General features: G+C 42.4%; 1 protein-coding gene across 4 annotated transcripts in view; it reads right to left on the bottom strand.

Moving 5' to 3' along the window:
- Nucleotides 1-739: 739 nt before the first annotated feature.
- The window catches only part of LOC113578893 (helicase ARIP4-like), a 24,981-nt gene continuing 8,273 nt past the window's right edge, over nucleotides 740-17,447 (bottom strand). Inside the window, exons 2-20 of one of the 4 annotated variants that reach the window (XM_035536027.2) lie at nucleotides 15,205-15,421; nucleotides 14,472-14,608; nucleotides 12,272-12,474; nucleotides 11,835-12,017; nucleotides 11,448-11,581; nucleotides 10,089-10,285; nucleotides 9,343-9,685; nucleotides 8,754-8,931; nucleotides 8,329-8,541; nucleotides 8,024-8,142; nucleotides 7,778-7,890; nucleotides 7,426-7,525; nucleotides 7,028-7,233; nucleotides 5,752-5,933; nucleotides 5,329-5,525; nucleotides 4,452-4,654; nucleotides 4,191-4,280; nucleotides 3,948-4,037; nucleotides 740-3,785 (exon numbers count right to left, since the gene is read on the bottom strand). In XM_035536027.2, the coding sequence (XP_035391920.1) occupies nucleotides 2,872-3,785; nucleotides 3,948-4,037; nucleotides 4,191-4,280; nucleotides 4,452-4,654; nucleotides 5,329-5,525; nucleotides 5,752-5,933; nucleotides 7,028-7,233; nucleotides 7,426-7,525; nucleotides 7,778-7,890; nucleotides 8,024-8,142; nucleotides 8,329-8,541; nucleotides 8,754-8,931; nucleotides 9,343-9,685; nucleotides 10,089-10,285; nucleotides 11,448-11,581; nucleotides 11,835-12,017; nucleotides 12,272-12,474; nucleotides 14,472-14,608; nucleotides 15,205-15,421 (4,019 nt within the window). In that variant the 3' untranslated portion in view covers nucleotides 740-2,871. The other 3 variants (XM_035536026.2, XM_081703209.1, XM_081703208.1) reach the window with 3 other exon arrangements.

Here is a 17,447-nt window from a genome sequence, read left to right as displayed (position 1 = left end):
TGTACATGCAAGATTAAGTCAGTCAAATAAAGGAAAACATGTTTACAGCATTCTGCAGACTTTTCTGAAGCAGTTGACTGTTCACTCTTGGGGAATCAAACCAGTGACCTTAGTGTTATAAGTACTTTGCTCTCTGTGCTCTACCAGGTGATCTACAGAGCAGAGCATGTGCACGAATCAGAATAGTAGAATGCTGAAAAGAATGCTAAAACCCCTAAAGAAATATTGTGTGGTTTGAGGAGTGCCTTCCAGATGAGTTGGGATGAGGGTCTTGGCAGTATTTATTGTGTTAATCTGGATGAGTTGGCATGACAGGGTCATGGCTGTATTGATTGTATTAATCTGGATAAATTGGGATGACACAGGGTCATGGCTGTATTGATTGTATTAATCTGGATAAATTGGGATGACAGGGTCATGTCTTTATTGTGTTAAACTGGACCATCGGCCCATTAAGAGGTTTTGGAAATGATGTCGAATATTTTGTTCTTACAGCTCTTACTGGGTGCTGATATGATCTGATAGGAAATGTCTAACTGCCAGATTAAACAATTTCTGTTATTCCAGTTTTACAATAGCAACAGTGAGATTCTCTTTTCTTTTTGGAAAGCATCTAAATCAGATTTTCAAACACCATGATGTAACGATGTCCCACACATTCTCCGATAGTAAACTGAAGCAAGGATAGTAGCTTCCCTTCTGTTGTTTTGTACAAGTGAACACACAAACAGTGTCACACTACAATTTAAATCATGATTCATTTTTATTTACAAACTTAAAAAACTGAACAGATTGAATAACCATTCACAATAACCGTTCACTATGATTTGAATGCTTTCACACTGAGCTGTATATCTAACCAGACCGTTTTCAATAATGAATAGAACACTTCCTAACTTATTCTGAAATAAAAAAATAAATACGATTCAAGTAAAGAGTAGTAAGCAAAGAATACAAAACATTGGGGTATTTTACTTGTTGAGGCCTTGACATTGATTATAGGAACACAGTAGATCTGTCAATTTTACTGTCTTGCTCTGGAAATCCATTAAGCCACACAGACCCAAACTGATTCTGCTTCATTGGTCCATAAGCTTTCTTATGATTCAGTCAGGTGGCAGTTATACATACTTACAGACGAAGGCACACATACATTCCTTCAATCATTATGGTTGAGACATTCAATTATAAGAATACAAGCCCCTCATAAAACAAAAGTATAAAAATAAAAAATATAAATGAATAAATATGCATAATTTTAAATAAATTAATTTGGTAAATTGTCAAACATTAAAGAAACAACAGGCAAGTAAAAATTGTAAAAATTGGTACAAAGGAAAAGAAGAAAAACAAACAGATTGAGTTCACAAGAATGATGTTATACAGTAAGGTACAGTTCAGACAGTTCCTGGACAAATGTCCATTCAGATTCAAGCACACAGGAAGTGAACAATTACCCCAAAAGGCATTTAGGGCAGTGTGGGGAACAGATGGGCCAACAAGGAAGTTGTTTGTAAACATACAGTGCAAGGCCCCATACAAATTCAAGTTAAAATAATTTTAGCACTGTACAAGATATGCTATAACAATGTCAATATTTGGTGAAACATTTTCATGCAAATTTGGCTGGAAAAGAATTTGCGAAATTTACAAAATGAAAGATCAAATCCAAAAAAGTTATTTCCATTTCTTCAGTTGACAAAAACCTGAATACAATGTGGTACATGTGGTTACTTGGAATTAATAACTTATTTTGGGAGAGGAAAATTCACACATTTCTCATTATGTTTTAATTATAATTATAGATAGTTATTGTGGCTAAGTTGAGCATACTGGGTATGTTGATTTGGTAATCAGTTCACCGTTACAGAAGAAACAAGAGAACATTTCGATGTCAGAAGGTGGGAAAACGTATTACAGGGCACACTGACCCACATGAGGCAATGTCATCGTATCTTAGCTCAGCACGAGTAAGACTTCTGGTGACAGGTGGGAGTTAGGAGCACATGTTCCTGGACTCTTCACACTCACCCTTACATTCAGTGACACAGTAGCACAAGGCATCAGAGTTAAAGCATATGTCCTTTGTATTAGAATCTCACTCCATCCAAATGAGCTGAACATCAAGCAGATTTAAAAAATGAACAGGACTACATCCCATTCACCTGCTTATGACCAGTGTTAGGAAACATTGCATGTTTATATAAAAAACATTAACACAGTTCAACATTAAAATGTTTTAAAAGAGAGCAGTACCACTTTCGCATAAATTAACATATTCTTAAGTCTAATGTCTGTCTCTAAGGCCTGTGCTTGCAACACTGTGGTAAAGGCTGGAAACAAAATACATTCATATATCTTTAAGGTCTTTTCGTTAACATTTACCTCTTCTTCTTCTCTTTTGATTAATTTAACTGTATACAATCTTCACATCTCTTATCATTTTTCAAATGCGCAAAGCTTAACTGTCCACTAGGTTAAATGTTCTTATTAGATCATTTTTTACAGAACCTTCCGTGGTATCATGATTTGACTGATTACAGCCAATCTTAAAAGCACTGATAAATATCTATCAATTAGTGATAATGCTAACATCTGTTTGAATCTTGCCTACTAACTCACTAACTTTACTAACCAGATTAATGAATTCTACCATCAAGTGTGAAAAAATGCAAACTGTTTGAGAAGAAAACATAGCATAAGGATTTTTCACTTGTCCAGTTTGTCAGTCAGAATCCTCTCCATTTGAACAGCATTGAACTTCTCAGTCAGCAACAGTCTGCTAGTAGATCAGCTAGTAGATAAAAGTCTTGGTTCAGTCTCGGTTGTCAACTTCTTCACATCTTTTAACATGGGCCTAGTAAACACGTCTCACTGGCCCATCATCTTGAATACATCATCATCATTATTATTACAAATGTGGTCATTGCCCTCAGAGCGTGCTGCTCTGTTTTCTGTGCCAGGGTGAGGATCGTGATTGCTGCCACACGGGCTTAAGGAAGCGTAGCGAGGCAGGAAGCTCGACCCAGCTGGCCCTTGTGTTGCTGCTGGCAGTGCTCCAGGCAGGAGTGGGGCGGGGTACATGCTCAGGGGCTGGCCATACTGCAGTGGGAACCCTCCAGACAGCATTGAGGGCACACCATGCCTCATCAGGAATGAGGGAAGGATCGAAGTAAATGTGGGAGTCACTGTGGCACTTGGTGTGGTGCTGGAGGATGTGGGGGAGGACCCGGGCAAGGCTCCACCCCCTAGACCGTAGGCATCTGGGGAGACCGGGAACATGAGGCGAGGCTTGCTCATAGGGTTGTGGTGCTGGAAGTACGACGGCCACACAGAACTGAGGGGGCTTAGAAGGGCGGGGTTTACGCTTGCTGGGTTGAGGGCAGGAGTTAAGCCATAACTACCCATGAAGGGATAGTTCTGTGGAGGAGGCCGAGCAGACGACTGTTTGGCGGCGTGGTCATTGCTAGGAGGTGATGTGGATTTTCGCTTTGTGCCCCTTAGGTCCAGGGGAGCCTGTACCCCAGGTGAGGTAATGTCATTTTGAGGCAGAACTTTGATAACACTCTTCTCTGAGACTCTCTCTGGATTCATGGCTCCATGAGGTGGCATGGTTGGGGGCTGGGCTTTGGTATAACGCTGAAGCTCGCTCAGGATCTCGGGACTATCTGGGGAGAGAGGTCGGGCCACCGCTTCAGGGGTGATAACCTTGGGCAAATTTGGGTCAGGTGACACACTGCCATTGGTGCCTTTACTGACAGAGTTTTGCACTGAGGTTGACACTTCTGTGAGTGAGAGGGCATTAGAGAGAGAGAATTCTATTTGAATCAGCTAATGATTAATACAGTGACACAGATGAAGGACAATGGGACAGTTCCTATTTCAACAACTCCTACTTTGATTTTTGACAGTTTTGACTCTGAACAGCTGAATGAGATGAGTAATACCTTTCTTTGTGGTATTTTCCTCCCCCTGCTTGGGTTTTCTTGCGGCGCGGATGGCGAAGATTCTTCCATCTGATGTCCAAATGTAGGCCCCTAGAAACAAGACAGATCGAGAGCCATGTTCGGCCATGTAGTGACATACCTCTAGTCAAATATGAAGGAGAGAAAGGTAAAAAAAATGAGAAAAGAAATTATTGAGAAGGAAGGAGAGTTTGACACAGAAGTACTTGGTAGCAGAGGCCTCACCCTTAGTTCCTCTGATCACATGAATGCTCTCGCCTGCACTAATCCTGGCCTGCATGTTTGTGGCGCTGTTAGTGCCAGGAATCACGATATCTTAAGAGAGTGAGAAAAGATCAATTCACATAAATGGTTGTTTAAACAGCCTCTTGATGTTAGGATACCTAACACTGCATTCCATTTTGGGGGATTCTGAGCTCACTGTAGGTCAGACACAGCGGTTTTGAGCTGATTGTCTATTAATTAGATTTCTAAGAATGTAAGCACCTGTCGGGGTGACGATCTTCTGCACATAGACCCCTGCTTTCTGCAGATAGGTGAGAGGGAAGTTAACGGGGGACCTGGAGCCTGAGTCTGTGGATGTGGGGGAGGTGCCACGGCCTGCCTGTTGTTGCATTGTGGGGGCTGGAGTTCCATGTGTCTGCTGATTGCTGGCCATAGGCTTTTCTTCTGGCCGTGGAGGAGGCTGCCTAAAGTGGATACATTTTTTAAAAGAAATTTCAAGAAAAGGGTTACTTAGTATTAAAAATAGCTTAGTTGGTTGGTGTTAAAAATAGCTTAGTCTAGTTATGTATTATGAAATAATAATTATTTAATAATTGTGTTATAAATGCCATATTAGAAAATGACTGGATTATGATCCTGTAATACATCACAATGACTGTTTTGTATTCAAATCATAGTCATAAGTATTATGTATTTGTATTCAAGTATTATGATTTGTATTCGAATCATAAGAAGATTTGGTACTGAAACGAAATAATTAGGTTATAAGTAATTGTAGTCTCAATGGAGGACTAGTTCTGTGCTCTGCAGCCTGCATCTTGTTTTGCATTTCTGAGTTTTGGTGATTTAAAGCCTGTCTGGGGAATTATAGAAAGAGTACCACAGGCATGATGGCAACATGACTGCATCATATCACACTCTGAACTAGAAAACGAAAAACAACATCTCTCTGAACTGCCTCCATCTGGAATACATCTCACTTTTTCAGATTACTGAAAACTGAACGATCGCTCTGTCTAGATGCTAGGCTAATTTTAGCACCAGACAGCAAACAGGGTCAGTCAACAGTTAATTCGCTGGAAGCATGACACATTTTTAATGTACGATACCAGGTGGTCATGACAATATTAACCCTTACCAGTTCCTCTGGCTGAAGGCAGGGATGTTGGTGAGGCTTTGGTCGCTGGCTGGGTAGTAGTGGGCATACGAAGGGCGGGTGTAGGGAACGGACGCCTTCTTCTCCTCCTCGTAGCTCTTCTTGGCTGCTTGCTTCTCCTCATTGGTAAGCTTGAGGTCCCGTTGGTCCGTCAGTAAGGACTCATGGGGGAAGGGTTGCTGGAAGCAGGGTAAATAAAATACCATGTGAACTTCTGGCTTTTTAATAAAGATCGATGTCTGTGTCCTGTGTTTGCACTGTGGCTCTGTTGTAGTTCTAAAATCATTTTTGGAATCATTTTCTGCTGTTGATTGTGACGGGGTGTAAAGGCATGCTACTTTAAACATGTGTACATAATTTATGTATGTGTACAAAAGCATACCAGAAGGAGCATTAGACTGTTACCTTGGTGATGAGGTGGGGGTATCTTAGGCAGGCTTTCCTGATGACTGCCTCCATGTCGTCCTGTGGGCGGAGCAGGTGCACGGACTTGGCGGTGCCAGGCTCCTCCTCCGCAAAGTGCAGCAGAGACTCCACCTCCCGGCGAGTGAATGTCAGCACAGGGTTCAAATCATCTATCACACGATCTGAGAGGAGGAGGGAGGAGTGTGGCATGTCTATCATAGCAGGTGAAGTAGTGCAAAGTTGTAGCCATTGATCGGGCTTTTCGCCCACTACTCCTGGCATTCTGAGAGACAGGCTGTGTTTAGTTTACAAAATATCTGAGTATGTGGAGAGCTTATTTGAATAAGGGATGTCAGGGTGAAATGGAACATCAGGGCAACACACTGCCTGTGTCTAAGACTGAAGGGCATAAAACCAAAGGACACTGAGGACACCTCTCTTCCCAATGAATCTGAAATGGAAAGTTCTGTACACACTGCTTTTACAGTGGATTCCAGTTAAGCCAGAGAGGCGAGAGGAGACTGGGGTGGAAGCAAAGGCACTGAACCGGAAGTGCATCCACCAAGCCTAAATTACAAACCATCTTAACTATTAGTCAAAAACATGACACAGTACAATTCAATCTGTCCAGTGGGAAGGCGGAAAATAAAGTCGCATCACAGCCACGTACAGATGTTCATCAGCTGTACATAGAGAAATTTGCAAAGCCACACATCAGCTGTATGGCAGACACCCACTGGTTCTTTTCACATAAGGCATTTTCAATGCATCATCCGTCACAAGTGTCTTCGATTTCTCCATTGTGAGCCAAAACACTGATGAAGAGGACTCTGTTGTTTACAAACAAAAAACGAAAACCTGTAAAGCGCAGGGAAGGATAGCAAAGGATGTTCCATTATCACAGCCTTGAGGTTGTGAAATCAATTCTTTATGTGTTAACTGGAAGAAGGCTGAATATAAGCTTGAAGACAATGAGAACCAGAAATCATAAGGCTGTTTCCTTTTTTCAGATGACATAATTTTGAGCAGAATGGCATAACTATAAGGGCGGAACTTGAGTTTATCCATTGGGATTTGTTTGAATCATGAAAATATTATTGGTTAATATTACGTATTTTGCCCAAGTGATTTGCCTTGGAGACATAGCCAAAACATTGAAGAGGAAAGCAGAACTTCTATTTCTAAATAGAAGGTGAATTTTTTAAAACCAAGTGAATTTTGGTTTCAGCTTGTCATTAAAATCAAATCAAAAGTTGGACTGGTTCTAAAAGCTTACCAGACATTCCCTGCTTGGATAGCTGCCTATCATAAATTTTCTTCTCCAAGGTGAAGTCGCACACTAGTCTGTAGATGTGACACTGCTTGCACTGGCCATAGCGATACACACGGCACATGGCCTGGGCATCATGGCATGGGTTCCATGAGGCGTCAAACACCACCACGCGATTTGCACCAATCAAGTTCACACCCAGACAGCCAGCCCTAGCAACACAGAAACATGGTACATATGCACAGCACACATGGTAGGAAACAGTTATTCAACTAGCACAATAAGCACTGGAAAAAAGCTGGGGTTTATGAAAGATGGCTGTGTGTATGTTTCACATGTGTGCGTGTACGTGTGTGCGTGAATCTGTGTCTATATGTCTGTGTGTGTGCAGGTGTACATGCTACCTGGTGGACAGCAGAAAAACCCAAGCATAGTTGTTTGTCGAATCATTAAACTGGTTGATGAGCCTCTCTCGATCTGAAACTGATGTGCTCCCATCCAATCCTGAAAGAGAGTTTAGAAAGGGTTATTCCACAACTAACACACACACGTGTGTGCACAAATACACGCACCAATCAAAGCCTAGATATATGACCTTAAAACTGCAAAACCTTACCCAGCAAAGAGCTCATGTATGATCGTCCCTTAAAACACACCTCCTACTACACTACCTACATAGACTGCATATATAGAAGGCCAGCAGGTCGCAACAGAGAGTACAACAGAAGTAAGAGAGGAGATGTAAGGGACGTTTACTGTAATAGTTGACATTGCGGATCCAGGTCTGCTTCAAACCACTTCCACTGTGCTCAGGCATCAGCCTCTTGGCCAGGAACTCTTCAATGACTGTAAGAGTGGACAAACTCTGACTGCCAGTGTGTGTGTGTGGTGTAAGAGAGAAACAGAGATATAAAGAGAGTGGGAAAACAATAAATAAAACACATAAACATGAGCATCACATGAACTATTACAGCGAACATGTATGTATATGGGTGAACATACCTGAAAACCAAGACCTTGTCTCCTTTCTTAACACTTTCATCAATAATGTGAAACAGCAGCACCATCTTAGCTGAATTCTCCAAGATTCCAGTCTTGTAGCCTGCCATGATGTCTTTTGCCTGAGAGAAAACAATGAAACAGTTCTCTATTCTTCTCTATTCCACATGACTATATGGATAAAGCAAGGAACATAACATTATATACAAATAGTCTGTTTAGTTTCAGGTTGGGGTCACATAACAAGCTTATTTCAACAATGGCCTACTTTTATGCATTGTAAATGACATAGGGCGAATGAAACTTACCCATTCATAAGTGATACCCTGATTGGCTTTCTCATGTAGCTGACTTAGATTTAGTCCACCCTCACTACGAGCAGACTCGCAAGGCCTGGTCTTCAGACTGGTAGCTGAGCAGCGTGTATTGCTAGTGGTGATGTCATCCAGATCCAGATCTTGCTCATTAGCCAGATTCTCCCTCTGAATGGTCTCATACAGTACATCAGGGTGGTTCCAGATCTGCACGTGCACACACACACACACATGCGCGCGCACAAACACACACACACACACACACACACACACACACACACACACACACACACACACACACACACACACACAATGGAAAACAAATAAGCTACCATGACCTCCTAAATGGAGGATGCACATAACAAATAAAGCACAGATGAATGAAATAAATAATAAATCTTACACACACACACCCTCACCTTGCAGCAAACACAGAAGGCTTTGAGAGGGTTAACACCTAGCCAGCCAGTACTGCCAGCCTCTCTGAAGCGGTTCATGAACTCGGTATAGAGTGCCCTCTGCAGGGGAGACAGGCGAACCAGGATCACGTGCTCCCACTTCTCCGGCAGCTGGTGACGCAGCACATCGTGTCCACGCCTTCAGAACAATATATGCCCACGCCCAAAGAGATACACCCACCATACACCATTAGTATCTAACACTGAGATGGTGGTCTTTCTCTTAAACATACTTCATGTTATAGTTGACCAGCATCATGTGATGATGATCTTATTAGCAGGAGTTAAGCCCATCAATTAAAAATGGTTAAAAGTTAATAAATGATCTCGAGTACCATCAACGTTAGCAAGGTTTTAATCTCCATTATCTAGCTGTCTTCAGTGAATTTTAAAGCTCTGCATTATGAGCATCTCCTGTCACTCTCTCTCTCTCTCTCTCTCTCTCTCTCTCTCTCTCTCTCTCTCTCTCTCTCTCTCTCTCTCTCTCTCTCTCTCTCTCTCTCTCTCTCTCTCTCTCTCTGCCCCCCCTCCCCTGCTCCCCAACCCCCACCTCTGGACGAAGCCCTCCAGCAGGTCATGGAGCACATGGCTGCGACAGCGCATGAGCTGCACGTCCTGCACCGTGCTGTCCGCGCACTGCCCGTTCAGGATGGGCCTCTCGAACATGTTGCTGAACTCCTGCCGCGTGCCCAGGAAGCCTGGGCGCACAAAGTCCACCATGCACCAGTACTCCAGAAGGTTGTTCTGCAGCGGGTAGCCTGTCAGCACCAGCCGCCGCCGTGTCCGGATGCCCTTCAGGGCCTGCGACGTGCTGGCATGGTAGTTCTTAATGCGGTGGCCCTCGTCGCAGACGACCACATCCGGGCCAGGCTGTGACAGGGCTCTTTCAATGCCTGGAAAGTGGAGAGGAAACAATGTAATAAATACAAGCTTTTAATAACTAAGTGTTTAATGCATTTGTATTATTATGGCCGGTCAAATATAAAAAAAAAAAAAAAAAAAAAAAGATTGTAGGAGCTTTGATCGATCCGAAGAGATGAACACTCTTTCTAAAATCTTTCTTTCATGCAATTCTTTCTCAGAGTTAAGCACAGTTACTAGCCTAATAAAACTTTGAGGGACTGCAACAAAACTTCCTCAATTTTATTGAATTGAAATACATGCATAAATATCTTTTGTTCTAAACTTCTGCAACTGAAGAAAACCGATAGGGACTACAAACCAGGAAACCTTTACGCCAAAATTTCAATCCCAGAAAGTGATTGGCTCAAGGGAAGATTGACAGTCAATGCAGACCTTTCAACAGCTCTTGCTGGCGATCCTCCTCTTCCAGGTCAATGACGACTGGTCCATTCGGCTTCTTATTCTTCTTCTTTCGCCTGGCAATGAAGCTCTTCTTGAGTGAAAGCAGGCGATACATCTCGTAGCCCATGAGCAGCACTCCGCCGTCTCTGTACCACTCCTCCACTACCTTAGAGCGTGTGGCTGTGGTCCTATATGTAAAAAAAAAAAGTAAAATGTAAAAAAATGTAAAATGTAAAAAAATGTAATGTAAAAAAAAACACAACTATTTTTACACAAGGTAATCTTTGGGTTCAGGACTGAGGTAACTCTTCAACACATGTGCACAATCACCTCTAAATATTGGTTTGGGGTAACTACATTGAAACAGCAAAACCTCAGCCAAACACACCAAACACGCCAAACTGTTCAGCCACACTGCTGTTCCTCAACACACTTTTGAGTGAGCCAACAAATGTGTGCCATTTGCACGTGGACATGAGAGAGTGGTCATCGATTTAAGCGGAAAACCATACTCATCTCTCGCAATGAGAAGACAGTAACGAAAAAATAGGCCCTACAAGCTCCAGAGAAGTGCACCACGGAGCAGATGTGTGTGGGCTGGGTAGCTCATTCAGAGATATCAAACTGTGGAAAGTGAATCATCAAACATTAATCAACCCAGCGAGGGCCCTTATGCTCAGCACCGAGGACTTTTTACCGAGGCGCAGAGAGCCATCTAAGCTCAAAACCTTCCAAACTGCGCCCAACTTTGCTGCCTTTTTTTTTTGTTGTTGCTAAGGCCTGCTTAGTCATCCCTCCTCTCTTTAACAGAGGCCCATATGTTAACTGAGAATCCACTAGGAGTGCATTAGAGTGAGAAAAATTAATCAAGTTCTGAGGCAGCGCCTCAGGAGACTGATTAGTGGCCCACGGGGGGAGGCGTGCGGAGCAGCACAGGCACTGGGGGATCCAGCAGTTCAGTTTGGGGTGTTAGTTTGTTAAGATGAGTTTAAGAGTTTAATGTAACACTTTGACCTTGTTTAAGTCTCAACTTACTGTTGCATAAGCAGTAAATGACAAATACAAGTAATAGATGCACGGGCCTAAAATTTGCAACTTAGCAACATGGCAAAACTTCCAGCACTTAATTAATTCAGATATCCTTTTTTATATTTACAAATTTGCTAGTAGAACACTAATGTCTCTTGAAATTATTCATGATTTATTGGTAAGTTTTATATTAAGCTTGTGGTAATAAACTTAGCCCAGTGTTTTTCCAGTAAAATAAATTAATGGTCTTAATAAGATTGGTTGCTATGCTTATGTATGTGTGCATCTGTGTGAGTGCCGAGAGGAGTTATTTTCACTCACTTGTGCTCATCATTAAGGATGTGCACCTTAAAGGTGCGAGGTGTGATGTAGGTCGGGTCATTGTTTAGGGGCAGGGCTTCAGGGGTTGGCACCCACAGGTTAAATTCCGCTAACCAGTTGTGTAGCGTGTTCACCTGAAGCAACCAATGGGAAGCCAGAATAAGGGAGCAAGGGAGAAAGGGCAAAAACACCCAAAAAAGAAGAATGACAGAGTGACAGAGATAGAGAGAGAGAAAGAAAAAGAACGAAAGAGGGTGAGAGATGGAGAGCAGTCAGGCCATGTGCATGTGCGATTATGTAAAATGCTACATATACACACACGATCAAATAGACAAACTGGCACACACGCAATCACACAATCCCACAGACGCACGCACACACACTCACAGGGACGATGGCGAGCACGGTGTGAGCTCCGGTGTGGCGCAGGAGAATGTCGATGAAGGAGATGACCTGTAGAGTTTTACCCAGGCCCATGCTGTGAGCCAGGATACAGCCGAATCCCCAGCCGTTCTTGAAGCGCTCCAACGACTCCACCAGGTTGTCATACAGAAACCGGATTCCCCCGATCTGGGGGAATTTGGGGTGGGGGGATTAAGAGTAAGAGAAAAAAAAAGGATAACAGAGAGAAACACAAAAAAGTGAAGGGGATGAAAAGGGTAGATTCTTCAGTATTTGCAGTGTTTATTGGAGTGTTATTGATTAGAATCCTGGCATCTGTTCTCTGATTAAATGTAATGGCTACTATTAGATAGTAGTTTTAATAAAAACACAGTGCTTGCTGATAAGAAGAGTGACTGACCACCTGGAAGTTGACAGATCACCTGGTGAGCTTTGACAGCACGGGCGAGTTGAGGGGAGAGGTAGAGGTCATTTTCGTCTACTGGGTGGTTGACGTTAACAAGGACACGCCCCTGAGAGTCTAATTGGTTGAAGGCGTCGTTAACATGTGCTCCACTGCTCTCACCAGCCGACTCCCGATCTTCAATTGAGAATTCACTTTTGATGTGTGACGTGGTGGTTTCACCTGAGCTTTGGTCTAAGGGAATTTACACACACACACACACACACACACACACACACACACACACACACACACACACACACACACACACACACACACACACCTCCTAATATTACATCATCAGTCCAGAGCATTGCAAAAAAAATCAATCACAGCTTGGAACAAAAGGCAAACTTTAGTGCTGATAATACTCACATGCACATGTGCACATGTGTGCTTTAGTGGTATGACAGCAAATTTAAACACTAATGCACTCATTCAGACATCATTATCTTCAATATGAAATGATAAGTTACAGAAGTATTAGGCATTAGGCATGTGCCAATACAAAAATTTTATATCATTATAATTATGATGTACCTTTCCTTTTATCAAAGTTTAGGATGTATCACAATATGATAAAAACAAACACAAACAAACAACTAATTATTTCCCTTCTTTTTCTACAGCACTACTGTGCTGATAGCGGCACAGAAGTTCTGATTTCAGCCTTTCTGAAGGAGGCAAAAGCTCTTGGGCCACACCACTATGCTGTGGCTTCTCTCTTTCTATGTTTACATCTCTCAAAGCAGCAAGGAAAGTGACATGTGAACAGAGCGCCACAGCAGTGCATGTGAGAGGTTGTTAAAGCAGGACTGCCATGTGTCTCTGGCAAATTAAGCATCTAGCAAAATAAGCTGTTTTAAATGCAGCGATGGTATTTTGAAGCATCCCCGATAATGTTATCGTACATCTTTAATATAGTGGTACACCGTATTATCCTATATCCTATTCCAGCACATGCCTATGCATCATATATATATATATATATATGTGTGTGTGTATATGTATGTACATGTGTGTGTGTGTGTGTGTGTGTGTGTGTGTGTGTGCACGTGTTATGTAAGTGGGTGAATGGCGCTTACACAAGCTGGATTTAACAGTGAGGAGAGGCTTATGTAACCTGGGCAGAGATGTCAATGCCGTATGGTGGCATACAACCGGGAACAGACACACCTCTGTTCCACAGACCCACTTTTACACACACACACACACACACACACACACACACACACACACACACACACACACACACACACTCGCACAAACACAAACAAACAAATACAGTTACACTTTACTAGAATCTGAAATGAAATCTGACTATGGAAAGATGTGCCACTGTGCGTGTGTGTTTGTGCGTGTGTGTTTGTGCCCATGTGTGTGCGCATGTGTGTGTGAGTGTGTGTTTGGAGAACAGTACATTCTGTACCTCAGTTGGCTTAGTCACGACAGCACATCGATGTCTATCCAACTTTAATATTTGTGTGTGTGTGTGTCTTCTGCATGAGTCATCTGAACTGAGTGTGTCAGTGTCACTGATCTTAATCCCACAGACACAGTATGTGCCAAGCCTCAATGAACATTTACAAATCACTATGGTGTGTATCTCTCTCTTACACACATACACACATACTGTCACACAAACACACACTCAGCCACACACGAACACAATATCACTATTAGTAACCGAGTTAATGACTGCACAAGAGGAAAACTTTCAACCTACATCAAGAATAAAAAAATGTATGTGTGGGTGTGTATGTGGGTGTGTGTTGTGTGTATTGTGTGGGTGGGTGGGGGGGGCGGTTTGTCTCAGCTCTTTTAGCGACAGTTGTTTGAGGTGCTGTTTTTGTCATTGCTGGTACATGTCTTCACACACACCGCACTAAGCTTGGTGCTCTGAGCCATACTTACACACACATCCACTACAGAACCACAAAGCTAATGACTAATGCTGGTACGCTTCTAGGTTGAAAGTTAACAGGTACAAGTAGCCCACATCTTTGAGGGATATTCAAAAAATATCGTACTTTTTCCCCTATAGGTCTGTTTGTGTCTTGACACACACACAGATGAGACTTGCTGCCACATTTATGCACGTGTGGGACGGCGAGGGCATGTCTGCGTGGACGTGTCTGTCGGAATGGCTGCGTGGGCGTGTCCGCACATGCATAAGTCACCTGCTTTGTGTGGGTGCTCTGGCTGGGATTCTGCCGTGAGGTCTTTCCTCTGCTGCTCCAGGCGCTTGCGTCTTTCAATCTCCTCTAGCTGGGCAGCTTTAGTCACTGCATCTAACTGATGCTCTTTCAGTAGTTTCCTACCGAGAGAGAGAACGAGAGAGGGAGAAAGAGAGTGAAGGGTGAGATTCTAACATATTTGGGGGCCTGTGAGAAACACTGTCCTGTGTGTGCTTAGAGACCTGGCTACATCAAAAGCACACAAACACACAAATGAAACAGCGGTTACGGTATCTTCATGAAGATTGCTCTGATTGAGTCTGCTTGAGTCCGTGTTTTGATCCATAATGGAAGTATTGTTCACTGTGAACTGAGCCGACTGCTGACATAGCTGGCTACCACCCTGACAACAATCATTTCTGGCATCTTAAAACTGAGGAGGCAGTTAAATCATTCACTCTTAACCCTTAAGATTTACTTATGGTACAAAGATGTGCTCAGATTTTGAAAAGCTTTGAACTTTCCTGTTTTTGATTGGGGTGGGGCATTGAATGCTAAAGTTAGCAAAGATAAAAAGTTCAAGATAAAAAATACATGAATAATAAATAAATAGAAACAATATGGTTAATAATTCAACCAAGTAGGACCCAAGCACTGCATTAACATAAGTAGCTTTCACAGATGGTTAGCAAAATTAGGACTTCTGGGGTCTTGCTTCCAGGTGATCTCAGGCTACCTGATGTTTCTCCTCATGTGAGCTGGGTTAGGGCCCCTCTTCTTGGCTGTGCTGACTGCTAGAGCAGGCCCATGACCACCCGGGCAAGGCAGAGGGTGGGCGGGGCCTCCCGGGGTTCCACCTGATGGAGAGATAGAGGGAAGGGTGCAGTGCCATCCCGAGTGGTTGGTACCCCGAGCCTCGCTCTCAGAGCTGAAGACACTGCCCTGGTCCTGATCTGGAGGCAGCGAGAGAGTAAATGAGTAATGTTTAACGTTTCAGCAGAAATTTTGCCATTGCTCTACTGGTACCACATGTTTTCAGTCTTGGTAGCATTTTAAAAATATTCCAGAAAAGTCTGTACCAGTTTACATCAGCTCTAATGATACTGCTCTTTGTAGGCAGATGGAATATCACATACCATGTATGAACCAGGCTGGTGTCTTTACAGCCATTCAATTATATAAGTAGGCCTAGCATGGAGAGCTTTCTACTACATCTCTGGAGTAGTTATTATTATTATTATAACAAAAACATATAATAATATAAACATAAATATAATATAATATAAATATAAACATATATTTTATTGCAGTTATTGTTTAAGATAGAACTTATGAATTTTGTATTTCTAGTCATCAGCAGTGATACCTGTATTTCTACAGTATTCTAGATCATTGGTATATTGGACTCTAACCTACTGTACTGTGCTAGGAAGTATTCTATGAGTAAATGACAAATCACTTTTGTAAGTTGCTCTGGATAAGAGCGTCTGCTAAATGCCATAAATGTAAATGTAAATATTATTATAACAAAAACAACAATAATAATGATGATAATAATTATATAATAATAACATGAGTAACAGTATTAATAACATCTAACAAAACCATTAAGACATTAACAATCAATTATATTGTAAACATTTTTCGCTAAGAGGACTATATGTATGTACACAAGCACACCTCCTCAGTCTCTGTCTCTCTCTCTCTCTCTCCTCATTTTTTCTGTTATTCACATATTAAAAGCAGTCTTATCTGAACATCTGATTGGTCAGCCATAAACGCACACACACGTCACAAAAGTACCCCGCCCCCTCCCCCAAGCCCCAAAACAAACAAACAAACCAACCAACCAAAAACCAGTTGAGTGGGAAGATTAATTATTTATATAAGGCATGGGGGTTGATGATCCACAAGTCTGAAAACAAGTTACATAAACCACCCATATCAAGCTATCTGCTAATGACTGCCCTACTCTCTCAGACATGACTTCTCAGGTCTCTTCTCAGTGTGTGTGTGTGTGTGTGTGTGTGTGTGTGTGTGTGTGTGCGTGCACGTGTGTGCACGCATGAGATTGGCAAAAACCGCCATACACCAGAGATATCTGCATATCTGCAATATAAACAAATGCAAGAGACAAAGGAAAAAATAAAGGAGCAGGTAAGAGTATCAGGAGAGATGCTATTATTCATCAGACCACCATAACCACTAGTGAAAAGCAGCCCCCCCAAACACACTTACTGTCTGTATAAAATAGGCACTGATGAGTGAAAATGGCCCTGTTCTTTTTCTCATTCCTTAATTCCCATATGCTCCTCAGCACAGAAATATCCCTCAGTCGGTGTGATGACGTGGCCCTTTCCCGGTTTGCCTCTTACCCTCCCATCTCACATTCGTCTGTCACTACCTTTCTGTCATTATTCTCACCAGGTCCTATCTGTCTTTCTCTCTACAATAAAACACAATAAAATCTCTCTCTCTCTCTCTCTCTCTCTCTCTCTCTCTCTCTCTCTCTCTCTCTCTCTCTCTCTCTCTCTCTCTCTCTCACGCACGCACACGCACGCACGCACACACACACACTCACACACACACACACGCACACACACACACACACACACACACACACACACACAGTATATACCTCCTCTGTCTCTCTTCTTCCTTCCTCCCCAAATGCTGAAGTTGTTACTGATTAATTTCTAACCTCATGGACAGGTATCAGAACAATTTGGACAATTATAATTTATCTTACCATGAGCAATATATAACAGCTCTATGAATCACATGAATGAATGCCAAGTCACTGAGGCTATATTATAAATTCTAAATCACTAATTTTTATGGTGGATTTCTCAAGATTTCCAGGACAACCTTGATCACTATGTAAGAGAGTTGTTTGTTGTTTGAAGACACATGTGCTTTCATTAAGACATCTGCTGTTCTCATAACCACGTGCATTTTTTAGGAAAGACTACTATCAAC

Source organism: Electrophorus electricus, chromosome 20 (genome assembly GCF_041902795.1).
Source record: "Electrophorus electricus isolate QZ-2024a chromosome 20, ASM4190279v1, whole genome shotgun sequence".
NCBI classification, from domain to species: Eukaryota; Metazoa; Chordata; class Actinopteri; order Gymnotiformes; family Gymnotidae; genus Electrophorus; species Electrophorus electricus.
The sequence above is the reverse complement of the archived record's forward strand: the minus strand, read 5'-3'. Positions and strand labels throughout refer to the sequence as shown.